Raw genomic sequence first — 19786 nt, 5'->3', positions numbered from 1 at the left:
ATTTTTAGGCATTCTCTTTATCCACACACCTAGATTTTCCAGAATTAGTAAACATTTTAGAACATTTTACAACAGTTTCGTCCCAAAAGTGGTCAGAAACGCACACCCACGCAAACAAAATGTGTGTGTGGAGGAAGGAACCCGGACTCCTGCAGGCGGGTCCCGGACAGGAAGGGGTGACGTCAGTGCACTCCGCTCGCAGCAGATTCGGGTTACAGTATATTACCGAGTGCGCGCGTCTGCATCCGCGTGCGCGTGTTCTTGAATGTCGCGCATCTGCGGATGGTGGATGGAGGAGGAAAAGTGTGTTTACTCAGACGGGCCGAGCGCCTGAGGAATAGCGTGCGGCGAGAGGAAGTGAGCCGGCTCACTGTCTGCCTGCACCAACTTCCTGCTCAGAGAGAGAGAGAGAGAGAGAGCGAGAGAGAGAGAGACCGAGAGAGAGAAAACAGTCGGGATCCCATTACAGTCCGACTGCGATCTGCCGAGACGGCCGACAGCATGGAAAAACAGCGCATTATACGGAATTCTTTTTAGAAAAGTGAAAAAGGAACTAAATAAACGCCCGACCAATACGCACAGGTATGTGAATTATGCGTCCGTACTTTCTGAATGTTTAATACATGTTATTACATGTTTATAAATGTACATTGTTAATAGCATTAAAAAGAAGAACGCTTCCAAAGTACAGGAGTGAAACTTGATATCCCAAAAAGTCGGTCATCACAATGGACCTATCCAAGTGAACAAGCTGTTTGAAACCCTTATACAATTGTACAGTTAACATACATAACATAATAATTACAAAAATAAAAGAGTCTCTTCTATCAATAATAAAGACACAAGACACACCAGAAGTGTCCACCGTTCCCGTTACTTACGCGTAATTTACGCACTATTTACTTACGCACGGCTGATGAAAGTTTGGATACCTGTTGAGCTTCTGATCTGATATGATATATTTCATAAACATTTGGCGATTGAACATTTAAATTAATGTTGCTTGACAAGCAAGGCTCAAATTTGGCCCCTGGGTCTTTAAACGCACTAGTAGAGTTTCTAGTTTGTCTGGAAACAGCAGCAGACTAATTGCCATGAGTTTCCGGATTGAAACTGGCAGCAGACAGCATCTTGAAAATGAGTCATTGGGGCAAACAAAGAAACTTCAGTTCAGTATTAGAACTGATGGTATTCCTGTATCTGGATTGGGGAAGATCAATATTTTGGGGTGATATACAGTGGCCCCAAAAAGTATTTGGACAATGTTTGAATGTCACTGCATTAGATAACAAAATATCAAACCATGTGGCATCTGCAATCAAATGATGCTAGACTATTTCTCAGAACTTACTAACTGTAAAATTTCTTGTAACCAAGTCTGGTCCCTTCAAGTTCACACAGGTGTCCAAGCAGAGTAACCACAGGTGTATAGTTCATCACTATGGACATGTTCCACTAACATCTGACAACCAGATGTGTTCAAATCCTATTTGTCATATTTCCTTAACAGTATATCTATTGTTTTATTATTTAAAATCTAAATGTTTTGCTTTTAGTGTGCTCCTCCTACTGCATTAATGTTAATATTTTGCAGATCTGTCTGTGTAATTTAAAGCACTGTAGCTCTCTCTGGAGAGATGTGGTCGTGGAGAGAAATCCTTCATGGTTCTCTCTCCATCTCCTTCTCCAGATCTCCCTGAATTTTCCACTGTTACAGTATGTGCACAGGAAGAGCACACATTTAGTCATGACGAAGTAATGTCTGCGCACACCAACTAATCTCATTCCGAGTTTCCACTGGAGCTACAGTGGAGAGGTTTGTGCGCGCAACGGCAAGCTGCCCGGGGGCCATTCAAAACACGGTGCCGCGGGTTTTGCTTTCCAAACTGTCCCTGCATGTCTGTTGCATGAGTCTAGAAGGGTGTGAGTGTGTCACCATAAGCGTTCCTCACTTCTTACCTGAGAGATGTGTCTCCACCCATACGTGCACACACACTAGCACACAAATGTCCAAAACCTGAAAAAAGACAGCCTCATCAGGGACTATCTGGAGGCAAAAAGGTATCAAGACGCCATTGGAAGCTTGTCTAAAGCAGTTCTCTTAAGAGATGCCGTCATACAAAAACTTCTGTCTGCAAAGCCCTTGATGCCTTCTGGTCACAGGCATATGTAATTAGGTAATAATTACTTCATGTTCCTCTTGTATGGTTAGATTGTTTGGGTAGATTTGCAGGTATACAGGTTGCTTGGTGTTTTCCAATGACATTGTTTGGAGATGAGTTTCAATACACTAACTCAATTTGTTTTAAGCTTGTGATAGTGAGACTATGTCCTTATATAAGAGACTGCTCTTATGCAGAGAGATGCAATTCTCTGCTAAAGGAGATCTGAGACAATGCCCTGCTGTATTTCCTGATGCCCTGTGGCTGTACAGAGAGACAGAGTGAGTAAATAGAGAACTTCTTCCTGGTACTAATAGTAATAGCGTTTATAGTGGCGTAAGTTTGGGCACTGTTGCCTCACTGAAGAATTGTAAAAACATGTGCTGCATTATTATTACAGATGCACAATATATCAAAGACCTGATTAGTTTGGGCCATTGTTGGCATTTTTTTAAATGGTCATCTTCTACATTGATTATGAAGATGATCAATGCCAGGCGGCAGCACTGTAAGAACACAGACAAGGCAGTGCTATGTTTAAGATGACTCTATAGTGTGTCTTTGTTAGTGCATACTATCTATTATTCATGTGTGTGTCATGAGACAGAGGTCATTCTTCCGGTGAAAGATTCAGTGCTCCGTTCTCTTTAAATGCCTAAATGCAATTTTTAGCCCAGCTGTCTTATAACATACTGACTTTAAATTTAATCTGTTTTAATGCACTATTGCAGTCATTGCTTACCTTGAGACATAGAGACACAAATAATTTGATTGTCAGAGTATCAGAGTTAGGGCAGGACTTCTATCATTCATTTGCAAATGCAAATTGCATTTGTACACAGCAACAGCGAGCTTAAAAAGGAAACATGTTTTTCCTCTTGCGATAATCTAACAATGACTTTTACAGCCACGTTCCATGCAGGTACGTCTCCAAACAGCCAAGAGGTTTTGTAATCAGGGGGGTGTTCTCACTCCCCATGTTTATTCCCTTTGATTAGGGTGGTAAATCAGTACACCTATGAGTCATGATTATTCTTCGGGGTGTCACGTCGAACATGCATGTCTTTGGGGGTTGTGTTGGTGGAAGAGGAAACCTCCCATTTGTGCCATGTCCGTGTGGTTCCCGTGTTCCTCACCTCAGCAGGAATTCCTACCTTTCAGTTTGGGATCGGCATTCCCAGGAAGACGCCCTTCAAAGGAGAATTGGAGGAAGTCCTGATATAGACAGTTTTATAGTCGTTTAATGCAGATGCTCAACTAAGAGGATGCTGTAGCAGGAAATGGTTTTATTTCACTTCTTCAGGGATTTAAAAAAAATAAAAAATAACATAGGGAGAGTACATTTGTGTGTGTTTGTGTGTGTGTTCACCCATGATGTGCTGTAGATGAGTTAAGGTTGTTCTACCAATAAAGTAGAAAGGAGTTGAGGTGTAAATTACTATAGATGTAAAAATGTGTATGTATTTTGAGATATACAGTACATATGTAGAACAGTAATTGATGTGAATGAGTGTTTGTGTGTATCTGCACAGTACTTCCTGATAAATATCTGCAGTCTGTATTGGCTGTGTTTTCAGAGTACCTCCTTTGTCACCAGTCGCCACAGGTCTGGTCTGAGTATATCTGGCTGTTTGTCTCTTACACTCAATCTGTCTGAGCTTCCAACCATAAACTTATAAGACTTAGAAAAGGATGTATTTTTGAACACAAATGGTCAAAAACATGTTGGTGACATGTTGGCTTTCATCCCATAATCAAGTGAAAAAATAAGATATTCTGGGTTCCCACAGTCATGGAAAAACTGGAAATATCAGATAATTTTTTAATTATGCATTCCAGGCCTGGAAAAGTAACATTTTAAATTACTTGTAATAGTGTAAAAAAAAAGTGTAAAAATCTGTATTCAGCAATCACGATCACCTGGAAAGGTCAGTGGAACTAAAATTATATTAAATAGTAAAGTACATTTGTAAAGTATAATTGCAAGAATACATCATGGTAGACTATTTGTTGTACTGACTACAATTTATGTTGATTTTAATATAAAAAAGAAACCAGGATTTTCATAGTAATGAGAAGTTTTCATGTTGCAGAAATGTCCTTGATTGTCATGAAAATAATTGTCAAAATAAAAAAAAGTATTGTATTTCTTTATGCAAAAACAAATGTAATATTTTTGCTTTGGTTTTGTGGTAAATATGACCCAAATATTTCTTTGTGAGATTCACCCAAAAAGAAAAAAATCTTAAATTATTAAGAACCCTTAAAGCAGACAATATGGTGTTGAATTCATACAATGAAATATCGACATATCGCTATAATAAAAATAAAGTTAAAATGTCACCAAAATGATGAAAAACGAATGATAAAATGTAATTTGTAAAATTGATATGTCCGTAATTTCACAAGTAGGTCCCCTGCATAATGAATAACAGCATTAGCTTACTGTATGTAAACAAAATGGAAATTATAACTGAACTATACTCTAATTAATTACAATTAAAAGAGAAATCAAACCATGATATCGTGATGTATCGTGATATATCAAATCATGACGTGTATCGCAATACGTATCGTATCGTGAGGTGGCTGGCAATACCCAGCCTAATTGCAACCTCTCCTGATTGGCTTTGGCATCAAAAATTATTCCTCATCTGCTCTTTTAGACATCAGTCCTGGGCAGTCATTCTCTCGATCCCTCGATATCTCCCAGAGCTGTCTGGGAGATGAGCGAAACTGTGGTAAATACACTTGCTGGAGAAAGTGTGAGCTTGTGCTTCATTGTCAGAATATGACAAAGACTTTCCCAAAATAAGCCAGACTGCAATCAGGGAGTTCCTCTTGGCTTATAAAACATGTTCCCTGTCAGTGCTTTCCACACTAGTGAGTCAGCTGACGTCTTTTCCCTCATCTTCGACTGTTGTCTTGTTCTTTCCCTCCATCCAGTGCTTCGTCTCAAAGGAGTTCTGGCTCAGACAGCAGGAAGGCTGCAGTAAATGCCAGCCCGCCCTGTTTGACTGACTTACAATTACCAAAGGGCATGATGTAATGCTAGTTAAAACCAATGAGTGTGCTCAAATATTTTAGCACACATTTGACAGCTTTGGATTTTGGTTTCCTCATGTCTATTAAAAAGCTGTCAGTGCTCAACCTGAGGTCCGATCTGTCCTCAACTCAGGTTTTCCTGCTCTCTCTCTCTCTCTCTCTCTCTCTCTCTCTCTCTCTCTCTCTCTCTCTCACAAACCCATGTTCCATGTCTCAGCAGCATTTTTCATTTTAGCCGGTGATTGAGAGAAAGAGTACAGCAAGGTTAAGTTTTTGGCTCATGGGCATGACGAAAGTGGACACAGGTAGATTTAAACCAGGGTTTTCATATACTGCATGGCTTTAAATATTGAACCACTGTGCCTTCCTGATGGAGTCAATCCCAGATCCCATGCATGAAGGAAATTACTTCTAAAACCCTGGTTGATTGGAGCAGCAACTTTGATGTCTACATCTGTGTGTGCTGGAGAACAAATGTTAAGGTGTTTTTTGTTTATAACTTCTATAGTACTCAAATCTTCTCAAAGGTGTACAGGTCAGTCACAGATTCATAAGGGCTTTGGTTATCCCTAAGGTTTCTTGGTATACAGTGGAATGTGAGTAGATAGCTTTGTGGACATCGTTTTTCATGTGATTGTGGCTTCCTGTCTGTGTCCGATCTCAAACAGTGCATGAGAATAAAGAACACTTTTATGCCGTTTACTACAGTTCTCTGGTCAGAAACTTATTCACAAAACTGGACTATCTGTCTGTCCTTATCTTCAAGATGGGCTGTTAGCCAGTGAGAATTTAAAATGTGTATATCAACACATGGGTGTGTTAGACTACTTTTGTCAGTATTAGGGTATGATAATGACTGTGATATTCATAGTTTGACTGTGAGTGATATTCATGTTTAAGCAGCAGAAAATATTAAGGGAAGTGTTTGACTTCATGTTATTTTTCTACCATGTTATGCTGTATCAGCAGGTATTTGTTTTATAAAACTGAGTACTGATCAGCTCAGAGCTAGATGTGTGTGTGTGTGTGTGTGTGTGTGTCTGTAATGGATATCATGAACATGGGCTTGGGTAAACCTTTGTTAGTCAACACCACTCGCCGCTGCATACACTATGCAAGTTAAGCAAAGCAGAAGTCCTACATCAAAACTGTCCAGAAGCGCTGCCGACTCCTAAACTTAAAAAAAATTTGTCTTCAGTGCCTAAATGCTTAAGTGTTATTATAAGAATTGGGGATGTTTCACAGTGGTAAACACTCAACTGTCCCAACGTTTTTGGAGCATGTTGCAATCATTTGAATTTAAACTACTGTACATATTCAAAAAAGTCATGAAATTCACAAAGTAAAACATCATATAATGTGTAGTTGTAGGGCTTTCAATATAGCGAAGGGTGAATATAATTAAAAAATTACTCATTTTTGTTTTTATTAGCATTTTTCATACTGTTCCAACTTTTTTGGAATTGGGGTTGTACTATAGACTAGATTTTTACATGCTCGTGCAAATCTCGCTAATAGATTCGAGGATTCTATGTGATGGTGAGGCAGTTCTGAGGGATTTGTAGTGTGGTTGTTCTCAACCTCCAAGTCTCTTATGATATTCTGGTCTCTTGATATGGCTGGGTCTCTCCTTCAATGTAAGTCTTTGGGCTTCTTTTGTCTCAATAAACTGTCAAACTTTGACAGTTTATTGTCTCCCAGGAAAAATTAAAGTCTGATTGCTTAGAAAAGCATAGCACGCCTCTCCTCAATAAACCATCCAATTGCAATTGCAACAATCCAAACATACAAATCATGCATGTGAGTTTGGGGACATTTGAATGAACTATTTTGTACCCCTTTCTACAAATGAACACTCCATATTTGCTGAAGTAGTAATCTCTGTCCGAGTGTGGGTGTATTTGCCTACCTTTGAGTGGACACCTTCATCACAAATAAAAAACTCAGCTCTGCAAGCCACTTTTCGATATGAGTCGGCTCAGCATGTAAGCTTACCTAAGGCCAGAGAGAAGGCCAGTGCTGCAGCACGTTGCTTGTTTGCAGGAGGTGAAGCCATTGGTTTTTTGCGCAAAGCCCTTTGTTGTTTATGAGCCAGTGCGTTAATGTACAACAGGACAGGAAATACTTGCTGAGTTTGTGGGAGGGCACCCAGGAATTAAGATTTTGCTCATGGAGAGAGAGGAAGAGTGTAGATAGAAAAGGGAAATTAAAAGATGGATTCATACTCATCCTATGCTAGAGGTTAAGGCCGGATCATGGGGCACGAACGTGGCATTCTTTAATGTGGTTGTGTTTACTGGACCGATGCTCTTGCCTCTCCCACAACCACTTCCTGTTAGAAACCTGCACGGATGCTGCTCTGGTTATAGGAATTGATAATGATATAATTCTCATGTTGTGCCAAACCTGTATGATGTTATTTTTTCCATGGAACCTAAAAGAAGAAAATTTGTAAGAATCTTTATGCAGCACTTGCCATATAATTACAACAACAGCCAAACAGCTCTATAAAAGTATCATGTATGAGCACATGATATCATCTGCAAATATGCAGATATCTAGTTTAAACACATTTAATTCGATTTTTAATGCACACACAAACTAGAAAATTAGGTTTTGCAGAACCACAGGATCATCCTAAAGATCCTTAAACTTTGTGAGGATAATTAGATGATGTCCTCATGGCACCTTTACTTGCCCATTAAACACATGACATACAGCAGCAGGCGCACACAGAGACAGAGTGTAACCTCTGCTATTGAATTAGACGGAAGCTCTGGAGCAGTGCTACAAAACGTATGCCACAGAAGTCACTCATATGACAGACCCAATGATACACGCCACTTTAATTTACTTTCTTAATACATGTTCCTGGTCTTGTTGTAACAATTCATCTTATTTCAAAGAAAAACATAATTTGTCTTTGTTTGAGTGGTAAACTGAGTTGCTGCCATAGAGTATTCTGAATCAGCCACTTGTGAGTTCCCATTTAAATTAGCATCCTGCCTTAGAAGACAGCTGCATATGTAGTTAGTAAACAGCAATGCAGCTCACTAAGTTTTAGAATAGAGCTAAAATTAGCATGATTATGTTATGCAGATTGTAATAAACAGAATTTCCTTTCTCTTGTATGACAGATATGGAGAGTGCTATCACGCTGTGGCAGTTTCTGCTGCAGTTGCTGTTGGACCAAAGCCACAAACACCTGATTTGCTGGACGTCCAATGATGGCGAGTTTAAGCTACTCAAGTCTGAAGAAGTGGCCAAACTCTGGGGACTGCGCAAGAACAAGACCAACATGAACTACGACAAACTAAGCCGAGCACTACGCTACTATTACGACAAGGTTACAAGCCCTCAAATGTCATATACTGTATGTCAGTTAGTGACAGATATGTAGATTAAGATTTGACGATTTTGACTGTGGCCACTCATTCTTGCCCTAAAAAGCAAGAAGCAGCACAGCAAATGAAACAGAATGCAAAAGTCTCGCAAAAATGGTCAGTAACATACATCTAGTGTACATCAAACTGCACAGATTGAACGCATTTGGTGTGAACGGCTCCTATCTAGCACAATTTCAAAATTAAGTTTTGAAATATAATTTAGTGAATTTTGATTAAATATTTTGTAAGTGTTAGTTTGTATTGTGTATGTTTTATAGTATGTACTTATTTAAATTGTATTATTATTATCGCAATTGGCCACCCTGCTCTCTAAAATATCAGTAACAGCATTGGTTATTTAAAACCCATATCAGTTTATCACTAATGATAGTACCTACCAAATGTCTGATCAACCAAATCCACCTTGTGATTTCTCTTTCTTTTGTAGAATATCATCAAGAAAGTAATTGGTCAGAAGTTTGTTTATAAGTTCGTCTCGTTCCCTGACATTTTGAAGATGGATCCTCAAGCAGTCGAGCTCGGTCGAGATGGGGGCCACATCTTGGGAGGCGTCATGTTGCAGGAGGTGGAGTCTGATTGTGGTGAAGGGGAGGAGTCTCCGAAGCTGTCCCTGTCATCGCTGAGAAGCCCCATCTGTAGGAACGAGTATCTTCACTCAGGTCTATACTCATCATTCACAGTCAGTTCCCTCCAAAGCCCACCTCCTCTGCTGCGTCCAATCAAAGTCGAGAAACAGCAAAGGGGTGAGCGAGGGGAAGAGGAAACAGTGATACGGTTTGTCACTAATCGGTCAGAGAAGGTGGTACCCTGCTCACCGCCACCCACCTCTGCGGAGGTCTTCTTCACATCAAAACCCTCCCCCTGCTCCTCTTGTAGCCCCTCCCCCTCTCATAGTCCCACATATATGCTGCGGCCGGGGCGGAGCCAAGAGGCTCACATAGATGAATCAGAGCAGAGTACTCAGCCTCTGAACTTATCATCCGGTCACAGGGAGCGAGCCCAGAATCAGGCCACGCCCCCTGAGAGGAGGACCAGTAGCAATGGACTTCCTCCCAAAGCCCGAAAACCCAAAGGGCTGGAAATCTCCACCCCTTCCATACTGCTTTCAGGAAGTGACTTGGGCTCTATTGCCCTAAACAGCCCAGCACTGCCCTCAGGGTCACTTACACCAGCCTTCTTCACTGCACAGGTATGGCACAATGTTACATGTACATGTACTGTCACACAGCCTTACACAGGTATGCATTAGTAACCTAGCGAGCTGTCTACATAGACAGCATTTAATCAGAGACTGTATAGAATGAGACAAGTCACTGATATCCTTATGAATGGGAGAAATTGTAATGTCGAACAGGGCATCTCTAGGAGTGGAAGTCGCACTTACGCCCACCTTTTTTATAGAGACATCACCAGTCAGTTTTCGTCGAGAACACACAAGTGCATTAGCTAGACCGACCTAAAAGAATCGTGTTTTTTAGCGTTCTCTAAGATTTAGAAGCTAAATGTATGATACGATTGTTGTCAAATGTTATTGTTGATTTGAAATACAGTATGTAATTTGTTTGTTTCGTTCTGACTTTTTCTATTTAAGTAGATAGGAGCTGTATGTGTATCCCGTTTGCATCCAATAGAGAGACAGAAAATATCTGCCCAGAAGTGTTACAAACATGGCCGTCAAGTGACCTAAATTGGCTAAAAGGGAATTAGATTTAAGGCATCATAAGCTGGGTTTCCATCCACATATTTTTATGCACATTTTGGGATATTGCATTAAAACTAATGGTTGGAAAGATGCAATTAAAATCTCCAAAATGCACATATAAATATGGTGGATAAATGTTTTATTCGATTAGTAATGATATGTAATGCGCATTAACTATAATGAAAACACATATAGCAAATAAACTCCTCTTGAATTTATTAGGAATACAAGATGCACATCAAAAAAGTAATACGACTGAATAATTAATAAATATCTGGACTAACCAGAGAACTAATCATTGCAGTTTACAGAGCAAATAAGTTGAATACAAACTTGAACTGTGCTGAAGAGCAGGTTTATTTTGAGCTTCGAGGATAATGGTCTCATTAACTCAGCGTTCAGCCTCTTTTGCTTTCTCGCCTGATAGAGATAGGTTGTTATTCTTCATGTGATTCCACACTGAGAAGCACAGTTTACAAGAGCAGTGAAGTCCTTGCAAGCTGTGACAGCACACTCCGAAGCCTTTTGGATTATTTTGTTGGCGTTTGGTGAGTTTTTGTATTTCATTGGATATATTGTCACGGTCTCTCTGTAACACTTTGTGGTTCTCTGTGCTATATGGTGGCTAGTGTCTACTGCGCTGATAAGTTAGTGGTCCCCCGATAAGTTGACCCCTCAGTTTCTCATTTCCTGCATACGGCTCTTCTGACTATGGGCCATGTGACCTGTGAAGTAGGTACCAACACACTTCTGGCAGCCCACTGCCAAGTGTGGCTTGCTCAGGCAAAACTGCCTAAGGATTGTAAGAAACTCTGCGGGACCTCCCAATCGTTCCTGGACACCTCTTTGGGCCTAGCATTCCAGAACTGCTGGAAAAGAGGGTGAAATTGTCTGAGGCCACTAATCAGCTGACACAGGTACAGCGCAATCCTGCCTTTATGGTGCTGACAGCTCAAGCTCACCATCGTTATACCACAGCAGAACAACGCTTCTGCCAACATCCTACTCCACAGCCTCAGGGGCCCACAGACGCCCTGTGCTGCTGACGATGCTTGAGGTTTTCGACCTCCTCGTCGATCGTTTTTCAATTCAACACCTACAGTACTTGAGGAGCACAACAGTAGATCCCTGGGTTTTGACTACCCTGAGCAGGGGGTATGCTCTACAGCAGGGGTGCCCACACTTTTTTGTGTGGTGATCTACTTTTAAATGACCAACTCAATAAGATCTACCAACTAAAAAAACACAGTTTCATTTAAAATAAGAAAATGCTTGTTGGTACTACTGCATGTATCCCTAAATGGAATTCATCTTCTAATTAATAAAAAAATATATAATAATGTTCAATGTTGATATCATTCAGTTTTAAAACTAAACCCAAAACACCTACAGCACAGTAGATTACAATAGCCAGGGCATTTACCTTATTCTGATGACAAGTAAATATTGACCAGGCCAGGTTTTGTTTATTCAGTTGCCATGACAACTAGGTCTGCGCATACGCGCCTTCCAAGGACTTCTGAGAACAGAGCGCGAAATTGCGATGCTACTGCCCGGATTAGGCAAAACTGTCTGATTTCATTCAGTTTTGGCTAATCCAGGCAGTAGTATTGCAATTTCGCGCTCTGTTCTCAGAAGTCCTTGGAAGGCGCATATGCGCAAACCTAGTTGTCATGGCAACTGAATAAACAAAACATCACCAGGTCAATATTTACTGGTCAAATGCAAGTCAGACAGAAACTAAAAGAAGGAAAAACATTATATTTATTTTTATTAACGAAAGTACATTTAAATTTTGTGCGATCTACCAGCATTGCCTTTGCGATCGACTGGTAGATCGCGATCTACGTATTGGGCACCCCTGCTCTACAGGTTCGATGACGGCCCCCCAAGTTCTCAAGGATTGTCCCTACAGTGGTCAGGGATGCAGTTCATTTAGTTGCTCTCTCTCTATTGGAGAAGGGAGCCATATGAAAGGTTCACCTCCTCATACAAAGGGAGGGTTTTTATTCAACTTTTTTTCTAGTTCCTAAAAAAGATGGTGGTTTCGTCCAGTTCTCGATTTAAGGCATCTAAATTGTTCCTGAAAACTCTGCCTTTTTGAATGTTATGCGCAGCTGATGTTCTTCAGTTTGCCATGAGGGAGGATTGGTTTATGAGCATCGACTTGAAGGACGCATACTTTCATGTTCCAATTGCACCTCAACACAGGAAGTTTCTTCTATTCAGTTTCAAAAACCAAGACTACTAATACAAGGTCCTACCTATCTCTGGCCCCTCGTGATTTCACGAGGTGCATGAGTGAAGATCAGTATCCTCTATGACCACTTACTCTCACTTGTGGTTTGCGAGGGCAGAGACATCCTGCCCATTGAGGCAGGATGCGCTGTCTTACGGGTGGCCGAAATGCCTACTTTATGCATGCCCTCCTATTTTGCTATTGTGGGAGATATTACACAGGATCTCCCTGTGCAACCACAGGGCGCTCCTTGTAGCACCCCGATGGCCAGCCAGGCCTTGGTTTCCCATACTTCTGAGACTATTGGCGGGCAGAAGTTGGACCTCTGGGTCCAACCCTCTTCTAATTGATTGTAAACCTGCTGTTGTTCATACTATTGCTAGTGCTAGGGCTGCATCCACATGTCAGCTCTACGCTGTGTGTTTGATTTTTTTTTCTTCATGGTGCAGTGATTGTGGGTTCCAAGAGTTTTGAGTTTTTGCAACATCTTTTGGATGCAGGCAAGGCAGCTTCAACATTAAAAGTATACGTTGCGGCCATTTTTGCGTATTATGTACCAGTTAATTTTTCTTCTCTAGGTTCCCTAATCTTGCAGTTTTTTTAAAGGGTACGAGACCTTTAAGGGTTGCGGGCTGGCCTTAAAGGTCTCGTACCCTTGTGCTTGATTTTCTCTGTTTGTCACCATTCAAGCCTTTGCAGACTGCTGACCTAAGTGGGTATCTTTCAAAACTGCTTTTCTATCGGCCATCACTTCCACTAAGTGAGTCAGTGAGTCGCATGCATTGTCTGTTAGTGAATTATGCATGCATTGGTGCTTCGGCCAAATCCATCTTTTCTTCCTAAAGTTCTGTTTTCTCAGTTTGTAAATCAGTCTATTAATCTGGCTGCATTTCAGTATTCGTCCCAATCAAAGTCGATGGATCACGTCTTGTGTCCTGTGCGAGCCTTGAAGCGTAACATGGATGCTGTCGTTCGTCTTAGACAAACAGATCAGCTATTTGTTTGCTATGGTGGTGGCTGGATGGGTGTCACTGTATCAAAGCAGAGATTGTCACATTGGATTGTGGAGGTGATCACTCTAGCATACAAGAAAGCCCTTGCCAGGAAGTAACTCTTGTCATTCTGCTAGGGCTGTTTCTTCATCTTGTGCTGCCTCATGACTATATTGGTAGGAGTCATCCACAAGTGCTTAAGCATCGCCTCTGGCGAGCAGGAGGAATGAAACAGAATGCTAGTTATGTAGGTAACTGTGGTTCTGTGAATTCCAGATGATCGCCATAGTTATTTATCACTTGGAATGCACAAGAAAGACGTACCAAGACTGAACGCTGAGCTAATGTGGCTATTATCCTCAAAGCTTAGCCTATGTCACTATGTGACTGTTGGTGTATGCTTTCGACCTATCTAGCTGGTGCTGCACAAATCCACTAGTGCTTAAGCACCGCCTCTGGTGGTCAGAAGGAATTCACAGAACCACATTTACCTACGTAACTAGCATAGATCTACAGTTCAAAACAAAAACAACCTCTCCGGTGTTGTTTAAAACCCTTAACATGCAACAAATACACATGAAACACACCTATACTGGTATTACAGCAAAACTATATAAAGTTTTACTCTTTGCTGGGTGTGTAGGGAGAAATGTGTGTCAGGCAGACAGTTTTTTAACAAGAGGTTGAAAGTGAGACACAAAAAAGAAAAAGACAGACAGCAGGGAATTAGAGAGTGAAGAGAGACCTGTAAGTAAAGCCATATGTCTGTAATCTTGCACACTGTAGCATAGTGACACAGCAGATAAAAACATAGAGTGCACGAGAGACAAATTGATTTCATATGCTGCCCTATGGCCACAACCTGGTGATCCAAAGTCCATGACCCATGAGAAGCAACACACTCATATAGACTTCTCTCTTTAACGATTAGTTCACCCAAAAATTATAATTCTGTCATCATTTACTCACTCTAATGACATTTTAAACAGTATGACCTTCAATGAAACACAAAAACAGAAGTATGAGACAATGTTTAAGAGGCTCTTTTAAATGAATCAAACAGAAAAATATATTCCCCACTACAAATCTCATTTTTCTCATCTTAAGTCCAAAGTATACCTCGTTTTTACCTCCAGTCGAACGCTAGCTTTTCAAAGTATACTTTGTTTGACTGTGCGTGCATACACAGGCAGTTTGTGCATGCGCACTACAACTGCTATGAGATAATGGACTATTTATCTCGAGTTTAGGCACATAAAGATGTCTTTATATACCTTCAGACTCGAGTTATACAAATGCAGGTATCTCTTGACGCTCTTGACGTGAGCATTCACTCTTGTTGTTTCCACATTCGTTCCTGTAGACTCATTACATCTTCTAGTACTTCTTTGTGACAGCAACGGCTCAACTGTGAGTGTTGTCACCTTGTGGACCCACTAAGTAGTGCAAAAAACTACTCAGATTTTTGTCTGTTTCTCATATACAGCTATTGTATGCTTTCAGAAGAGAGTCAAGTTCTATGAACTGATTTTATGGTGCTTTTATGCTATGTTCTACGGAAGTCATACGGCTTTGGAACGACAAGATGATGGATTTAAAAATGTTAGATGAACTACTCCTTTAAACTCACCTAAAACAGACCGTTATTTCAAAATGCTCCATCTGTTAGGACAGACAATTACTAAATATCAGCTGTTTTGGGGTCAGTTGTGCTACCGCTTACAGGCATTTAATTTGCTCTACATACTTTTTATGTTTGCAGTCAAGATTTGTCCTCTTAGGGTGAAAAGAATTTGCTTCTCAAAACATCTGTTTTTTTATCGTTCTTTAAAGTGGTTCTCAGACTTTATTTCTGCATGACAGGCTTCACAAGCTATCGCAAGCTAACCAAAGCAAAGTCAAACTCAGACGTGCCCAAACATGCAGAAACTTACATTCGTCTTACCTAAGTTTCAAAAAGACATTGAGATTTCATGATCCATGACTAATGTCTTATGTTCCTTCTCTCTCTCCCCCTTTCCCTTTCCCTTTCCCTTTCCCTTTCACAATACCTCCTCTACTTTTCTGTCTCTCTCCAGACTCCCTCTGGTTTACTGTTGACGCCCAGTCCTCTCCTGTCCTCCATTCATTTCTGGAGCAGCCTGAGCCCTGTAGCCCCTCTCAGTCCAGCGAGACTACAGGGCCATGGTTCACTCTTTCAGGTATGCACAAAACACTCCCAAATATGCAAGACCTTTTTAATAGCTCTAAAAGAGCAATTTGGAGGCTTAGAGAAGATACAAACAGTTAATATTATGCATATGTGTATGTTTTACGGTTCAATGGTTTTACTGCCCAGAATGTCTGACATTCACAAAGTTTTACACATTTAGTCTTGTGTAGCAAGATCATTGGCTTAATAGATAAAGGCCGGGACCACATACTGTAGCAGCTTAATCTGACCAAGGACTGCCCACTTGGCCCAGATTAAGGACAGGAAGAGACCATGTGACTGACATGTAAAGCCATTTATCACAGTTAATTTTGTTATTTGGTGCCATTTAGGGGGGGTTAGGTGAGATATATATATCAATAACAGATCGGCATGGGGAAAAAATATTTAAATAATGGTTCAGCAGTGTTTATGAACAACTGTACAAAAAAGACATGGAAAAAGTACAGTTTGGAAAGAAACAGTAAATTCAGACTCTTAGACTTCACCAAAATATACTGTTCTGATTGTAGATATCTTGTATAATTGCCAGTTTAAATGCCTTCTAGAGATTTGGTGTCAAAATTTCGAGTCAGGTCCAGTAAATATTTCACTCTCAGTAGTGCATATGTCAACTCAGGGCCTTGTAAGCACAACTTTTATATCCAAATGGACATATAAAATGGATGTGCCCTTTTTCTCTAAAGCTGTGTAAAGAAGGCTAATCAGACAGTGCTTTCAAGTTTTGTCTGCAACATGCATCAAAAGGTCAATAAATAGGTTGTGGGCGTGTCTGGGTGTCTAAGGTTAAGATTTGCAATAAGAGTGTAGCACTATCACATTTGAATATGTTTACATCCATTCTACATAAATCTGCAGTTTTCCTCTTAAACTTAGTATGAAAATTGTGCAAAACAAAGTCTAATCTATCCGGTTATCTTTGTTTCCTATCATAGGTAGGCAAAGTCCTATTTATGAAGGAGTGTCTCTTCTACATGTCACTTTAAATATGTTTTTCCTGTAACCACTGACACACATGAGCTTGTCTGTTTTGCGAAAGTGCTGGTCTTTTCTCTGTGAGCGTGTTTGTGTTTGGTGTCTTGTTTCAGTCTTCATGTGAGCGAGAGGGGAAATCCTGTGGATACTTCCTGTTCTGGCCCGGGGGAGAGTGTGTTGCGAGGTGTGTGTGTGTGTGTGTGTGTGTGTGTGTAACTGATTAAAAGACAGAGAGCAAACTCTATATGTATGCCCATCTTTCTTTTTGAGGGGAGGGTCCAGTCTTTATTGTAAACATTGCTCCCCAGCAGGAAACCATTAAGGTAACCACAGCGACTGTTTGGCTCCGCCTTCACATGAATAGTGACAGTTCGTAATGTGCACTTTTAACGTGCTGCTGTATACACACACACACACACACAATCATACACTCACTCCCCCACTCTCACTTCCTCCCTAGGCGACCTGATTGGGAGTTTTTCTGGTTGGTCACATGGTTGTCGATCCTGCAGTTATTGGCTGCGGTGGAAAAATTCTTGTTGCCCGTCTGGCTTTTTCTTCCAGAGTCGTTCATTTTTGGTGATTTCTATGCAGGCTCTGGAAAAGATGCAAGGGTCTTGCATGGAGTTATTTTTTAAATTCATCTGTATCAAGTTTTTTGTCACTCCATGTATTTACTGGTATGTGAGTGTGTATTAGGATTTGGAAATAAGCTACAGATGTTTCCTCTCTGCTTTGGATATGGGGGGAAAACAGCTTCCTGTTAAAAAAGGGAGGGGGTGATAACTGAAAAAGACTCAGTGTGTAGTCAGCTCTCACATAACAGGAAGTTCCTCTCTACCATGATGCCTTGCCTACGAGTGTGTTTGTTTTGTGTGAACATATGTTGAAGCACAAAGAGAGAGACTTATTTGTGGGGGGGTGAAATATGATAATATTTTGGTGAAATATGATTGTAATCAGGGCTATTTGCTTGATATGACATTCCATTCAGTAGTACAGTTGCCTATAAACCATTTATCATTTATGTTATAAAGCATTAGCAGTGTTTGAAGGCTGTCGTAATTCGGTGTTGGCAGCATTACCTCAGTAGTTTGTTTACTTTCTACTTTTCACAGTTCCCATCCCTGCTAAATGGGCCGCTTCCAGTGCCACTCCCCAACCTGGACTCGTCTTCATCATCCTCTTCTCTTCTCCTGTCCTCCAGCACCCAGAAATCTTGATTTCTGGACAGTTCATTCTATATTTCCTCAGTTATACCTATACCTTCACACTAAGGAGGATGGAATTATGGACCTTCAAGTCATTTTGAGCCAGACTGCACTTCGCCCCCTTCTGTTGAATTTTGAAATGGACCAGCAAACTGTATTTTTTGTTAAACTCAGGCTGCAATCCAAACATTTCACCAGTTTCCTCCCTCAAGCGCTTTAATTGGGTAATTATTATGAAATAAGGCCAAAGAATATGAAGTGTCCTTCTGAGGAGATGGTGAGTCACTGGAAATGCAGTCTAAGAATTTTTAGCCTCATTTTATTGGAAAACACATCTGAGACTTGCCTTGCCTAGGTAACTTTTCAGTGTCTCTAGGATGACGACAATGGTAGATACTGCAATGCTGGACCATTCTCGATTGTGATCAATGCAAAAACATTTAAACCACAGTGCTCATACCTTCAACACTGAACTCTCTTCATATCCTCCAAAAACAACCCTAAAATCCTTCACGCAAAACATCTGATGAGTTCCCAACAGTTCTCCATTAATGACAACCAAGGTGCTCCAACTTGAATGTTCACATTATTTTTGACCAGTTCAGTAACACCTGGAGTTCTTATTACAAAGAGGTGTAAACAATGTTATAGGAATATTATTACCATTTTTAAAGGAATGTTTTGGGTTCAGTACAAGTTAAGCTCTATCGACAGCATGTGGCACCCCATACAAAAATTGAGAGTTCTGGCAAACTTGCTACAAATTTTCCACTCATTATTTTCTCAAGCAAATGAACTTTGCGGCAAACACTTCATTTTTGACACAGAGATTGCCAGTAGCACAATGTGTCCATTGTTGCCAAAGGTTTGCTGCAGGTTCACCACTTTCTCATTTGCATGTGAAAATAATGAGTGGAGATGCAGCAAGAATTCTAGATTTTTGTTAGGGATAATGTTTATTACAACAGACTCGTCCCTCAAAAAAAACAAACAAAAAAAAAAACATATTTTTCGGTAATGCACTTACAATGGAAGTAAAAAAGGCAAAGCTCCAGAATTCAGTGTAAATGCAAAAATGAGCATTTCGTATTTTCGTTTAAGCACTTACATGAATCGTTCAGTAAAACCCCGTTTACTGTTTAAAGTTGTTGGGACTACTTTACTAGGTGGAAAACCTCTAATTATGTATAGCTAACGTCATTTCTGTGGGCGGAGTTTGTGATGCCCTTTGTTGTATCCTTGCGTTGATCTACACGTTACCGACTCGTTACCGACATGACCACAATGTTTTCTTTAAAAAAACTGAGGGAAGACATCATTTTCTGTGGTAGGCTAATTGACATTGTGTAAATGTTGTCGATAGAGCTTAAATTTTGAACAAGTAACATTCAATTTAGTCTCTTTTTTTGAATATTTGAGGCTGTGAACGGGGTTTCTATTTGTTTGTTTGTGTGATATTGTATTGTATATTGCATTTTGTATGCACTGTGCTTAAATTGTAAAACCGGCTGTGCCTTTTTGTATAAGAATTGAGTATTTGTATTATTTTCTTGCTTATAAACATTTTTTATTTTATTTTTTTGTAATAGACGAAATTCCATTTCAATATGGGAAAGAAAAGCTTTGTAATAGCTTATGGTAATATTTTTTTTATTATTATTATTATTTAGGAATTGATTAAAAAAATGTATTCTGGTATAATTTTATATTTTTTGCTTTCCAAGAGTCAAGACAATGTGCCTTGTGTTTTTAAAATAAAAGAAGCATTGAATGCGACTCAACGTCTAGCCATCTGAAAATAATAAACACCTCATATTTCTAAGAGAAACACTTTAAGCACA

At 40.1% G+C, this 19786-nt stretch overlaps 1 protein-coding gene across 1 annotated transcript; it reads left to right on the top strand.

Moving 5' to 3' along the window:
- Window positions 1-242: 242 nt before the first annotated feature.
- On the top strand, window positions 243-19689 carry elk3 (ETS transcription factor ELK3). Its single transcript, XM_052118205.1, has 5 exons — window positions 243-582; window positions 8345-8553; window positions 9042-9803; window positions 15626-15748; window positions 17853-19689. The coding sequence occupies exons 2-5, from the start codon at window positions 8347-8349 to the stop codon at window positions 17955-17957; spliced, it is 1197 nt and encodes a 398-aa protein (XP_051974165.1). The 5' UTR covers window positions 243-582; window positions 8345-8346; the 3' UTR covers window positions 17958-19689.
- The last annotated feature ends 97 nt before the right edge of the window (window positions 19690-19786 follow it).

The sequence above is a fragment of the Xyrauchen texanus genome, chromosome 45 (genome assembly GCF_025860055.1).
Source record: "Xyrauchen texanus isolate HMW12.3.18 chromosome 45, RBS_HiC_50CHRs, whole genome shotgun sequence".
Taxonomy (NCBI): domain Eukaryota; kingdom Metazoa; phylum Chordata; class Actinopteri; order Cypriniformes; family Catostomidae; genus Xyrauchen; species Xyrauchen texanus.
Note: the sequence above shows the minus strand (reverse complement) of the source record. Positions and strands in the feature narration are given on the sequence as shown.

Bases quoted from the DNA above. Each gene is read 5' to 3' on its own strand.
- elk3 (XM_052118205.1), top strand. From the start codon at position 8,347: ATGGAGAGTGCTATCACGCTGTGGCAGTTTCTGCTGCAGTTGCTGTTG. The intron at 8,554-9,041 runs GTTACAAGCCCT...TTTCTTTTGTAG, and splicing joins TACGCTACTATTACGACAAG to AATATCATCAAGAAAGTAAT. The intron at 9,804-15,625 runs GTATGGCACAAT...GTCTCTCTCCAG, and splicing joins CAGCCTTCTTCACTGCACAG to ACTCCCTCTGGTTTACTGTT.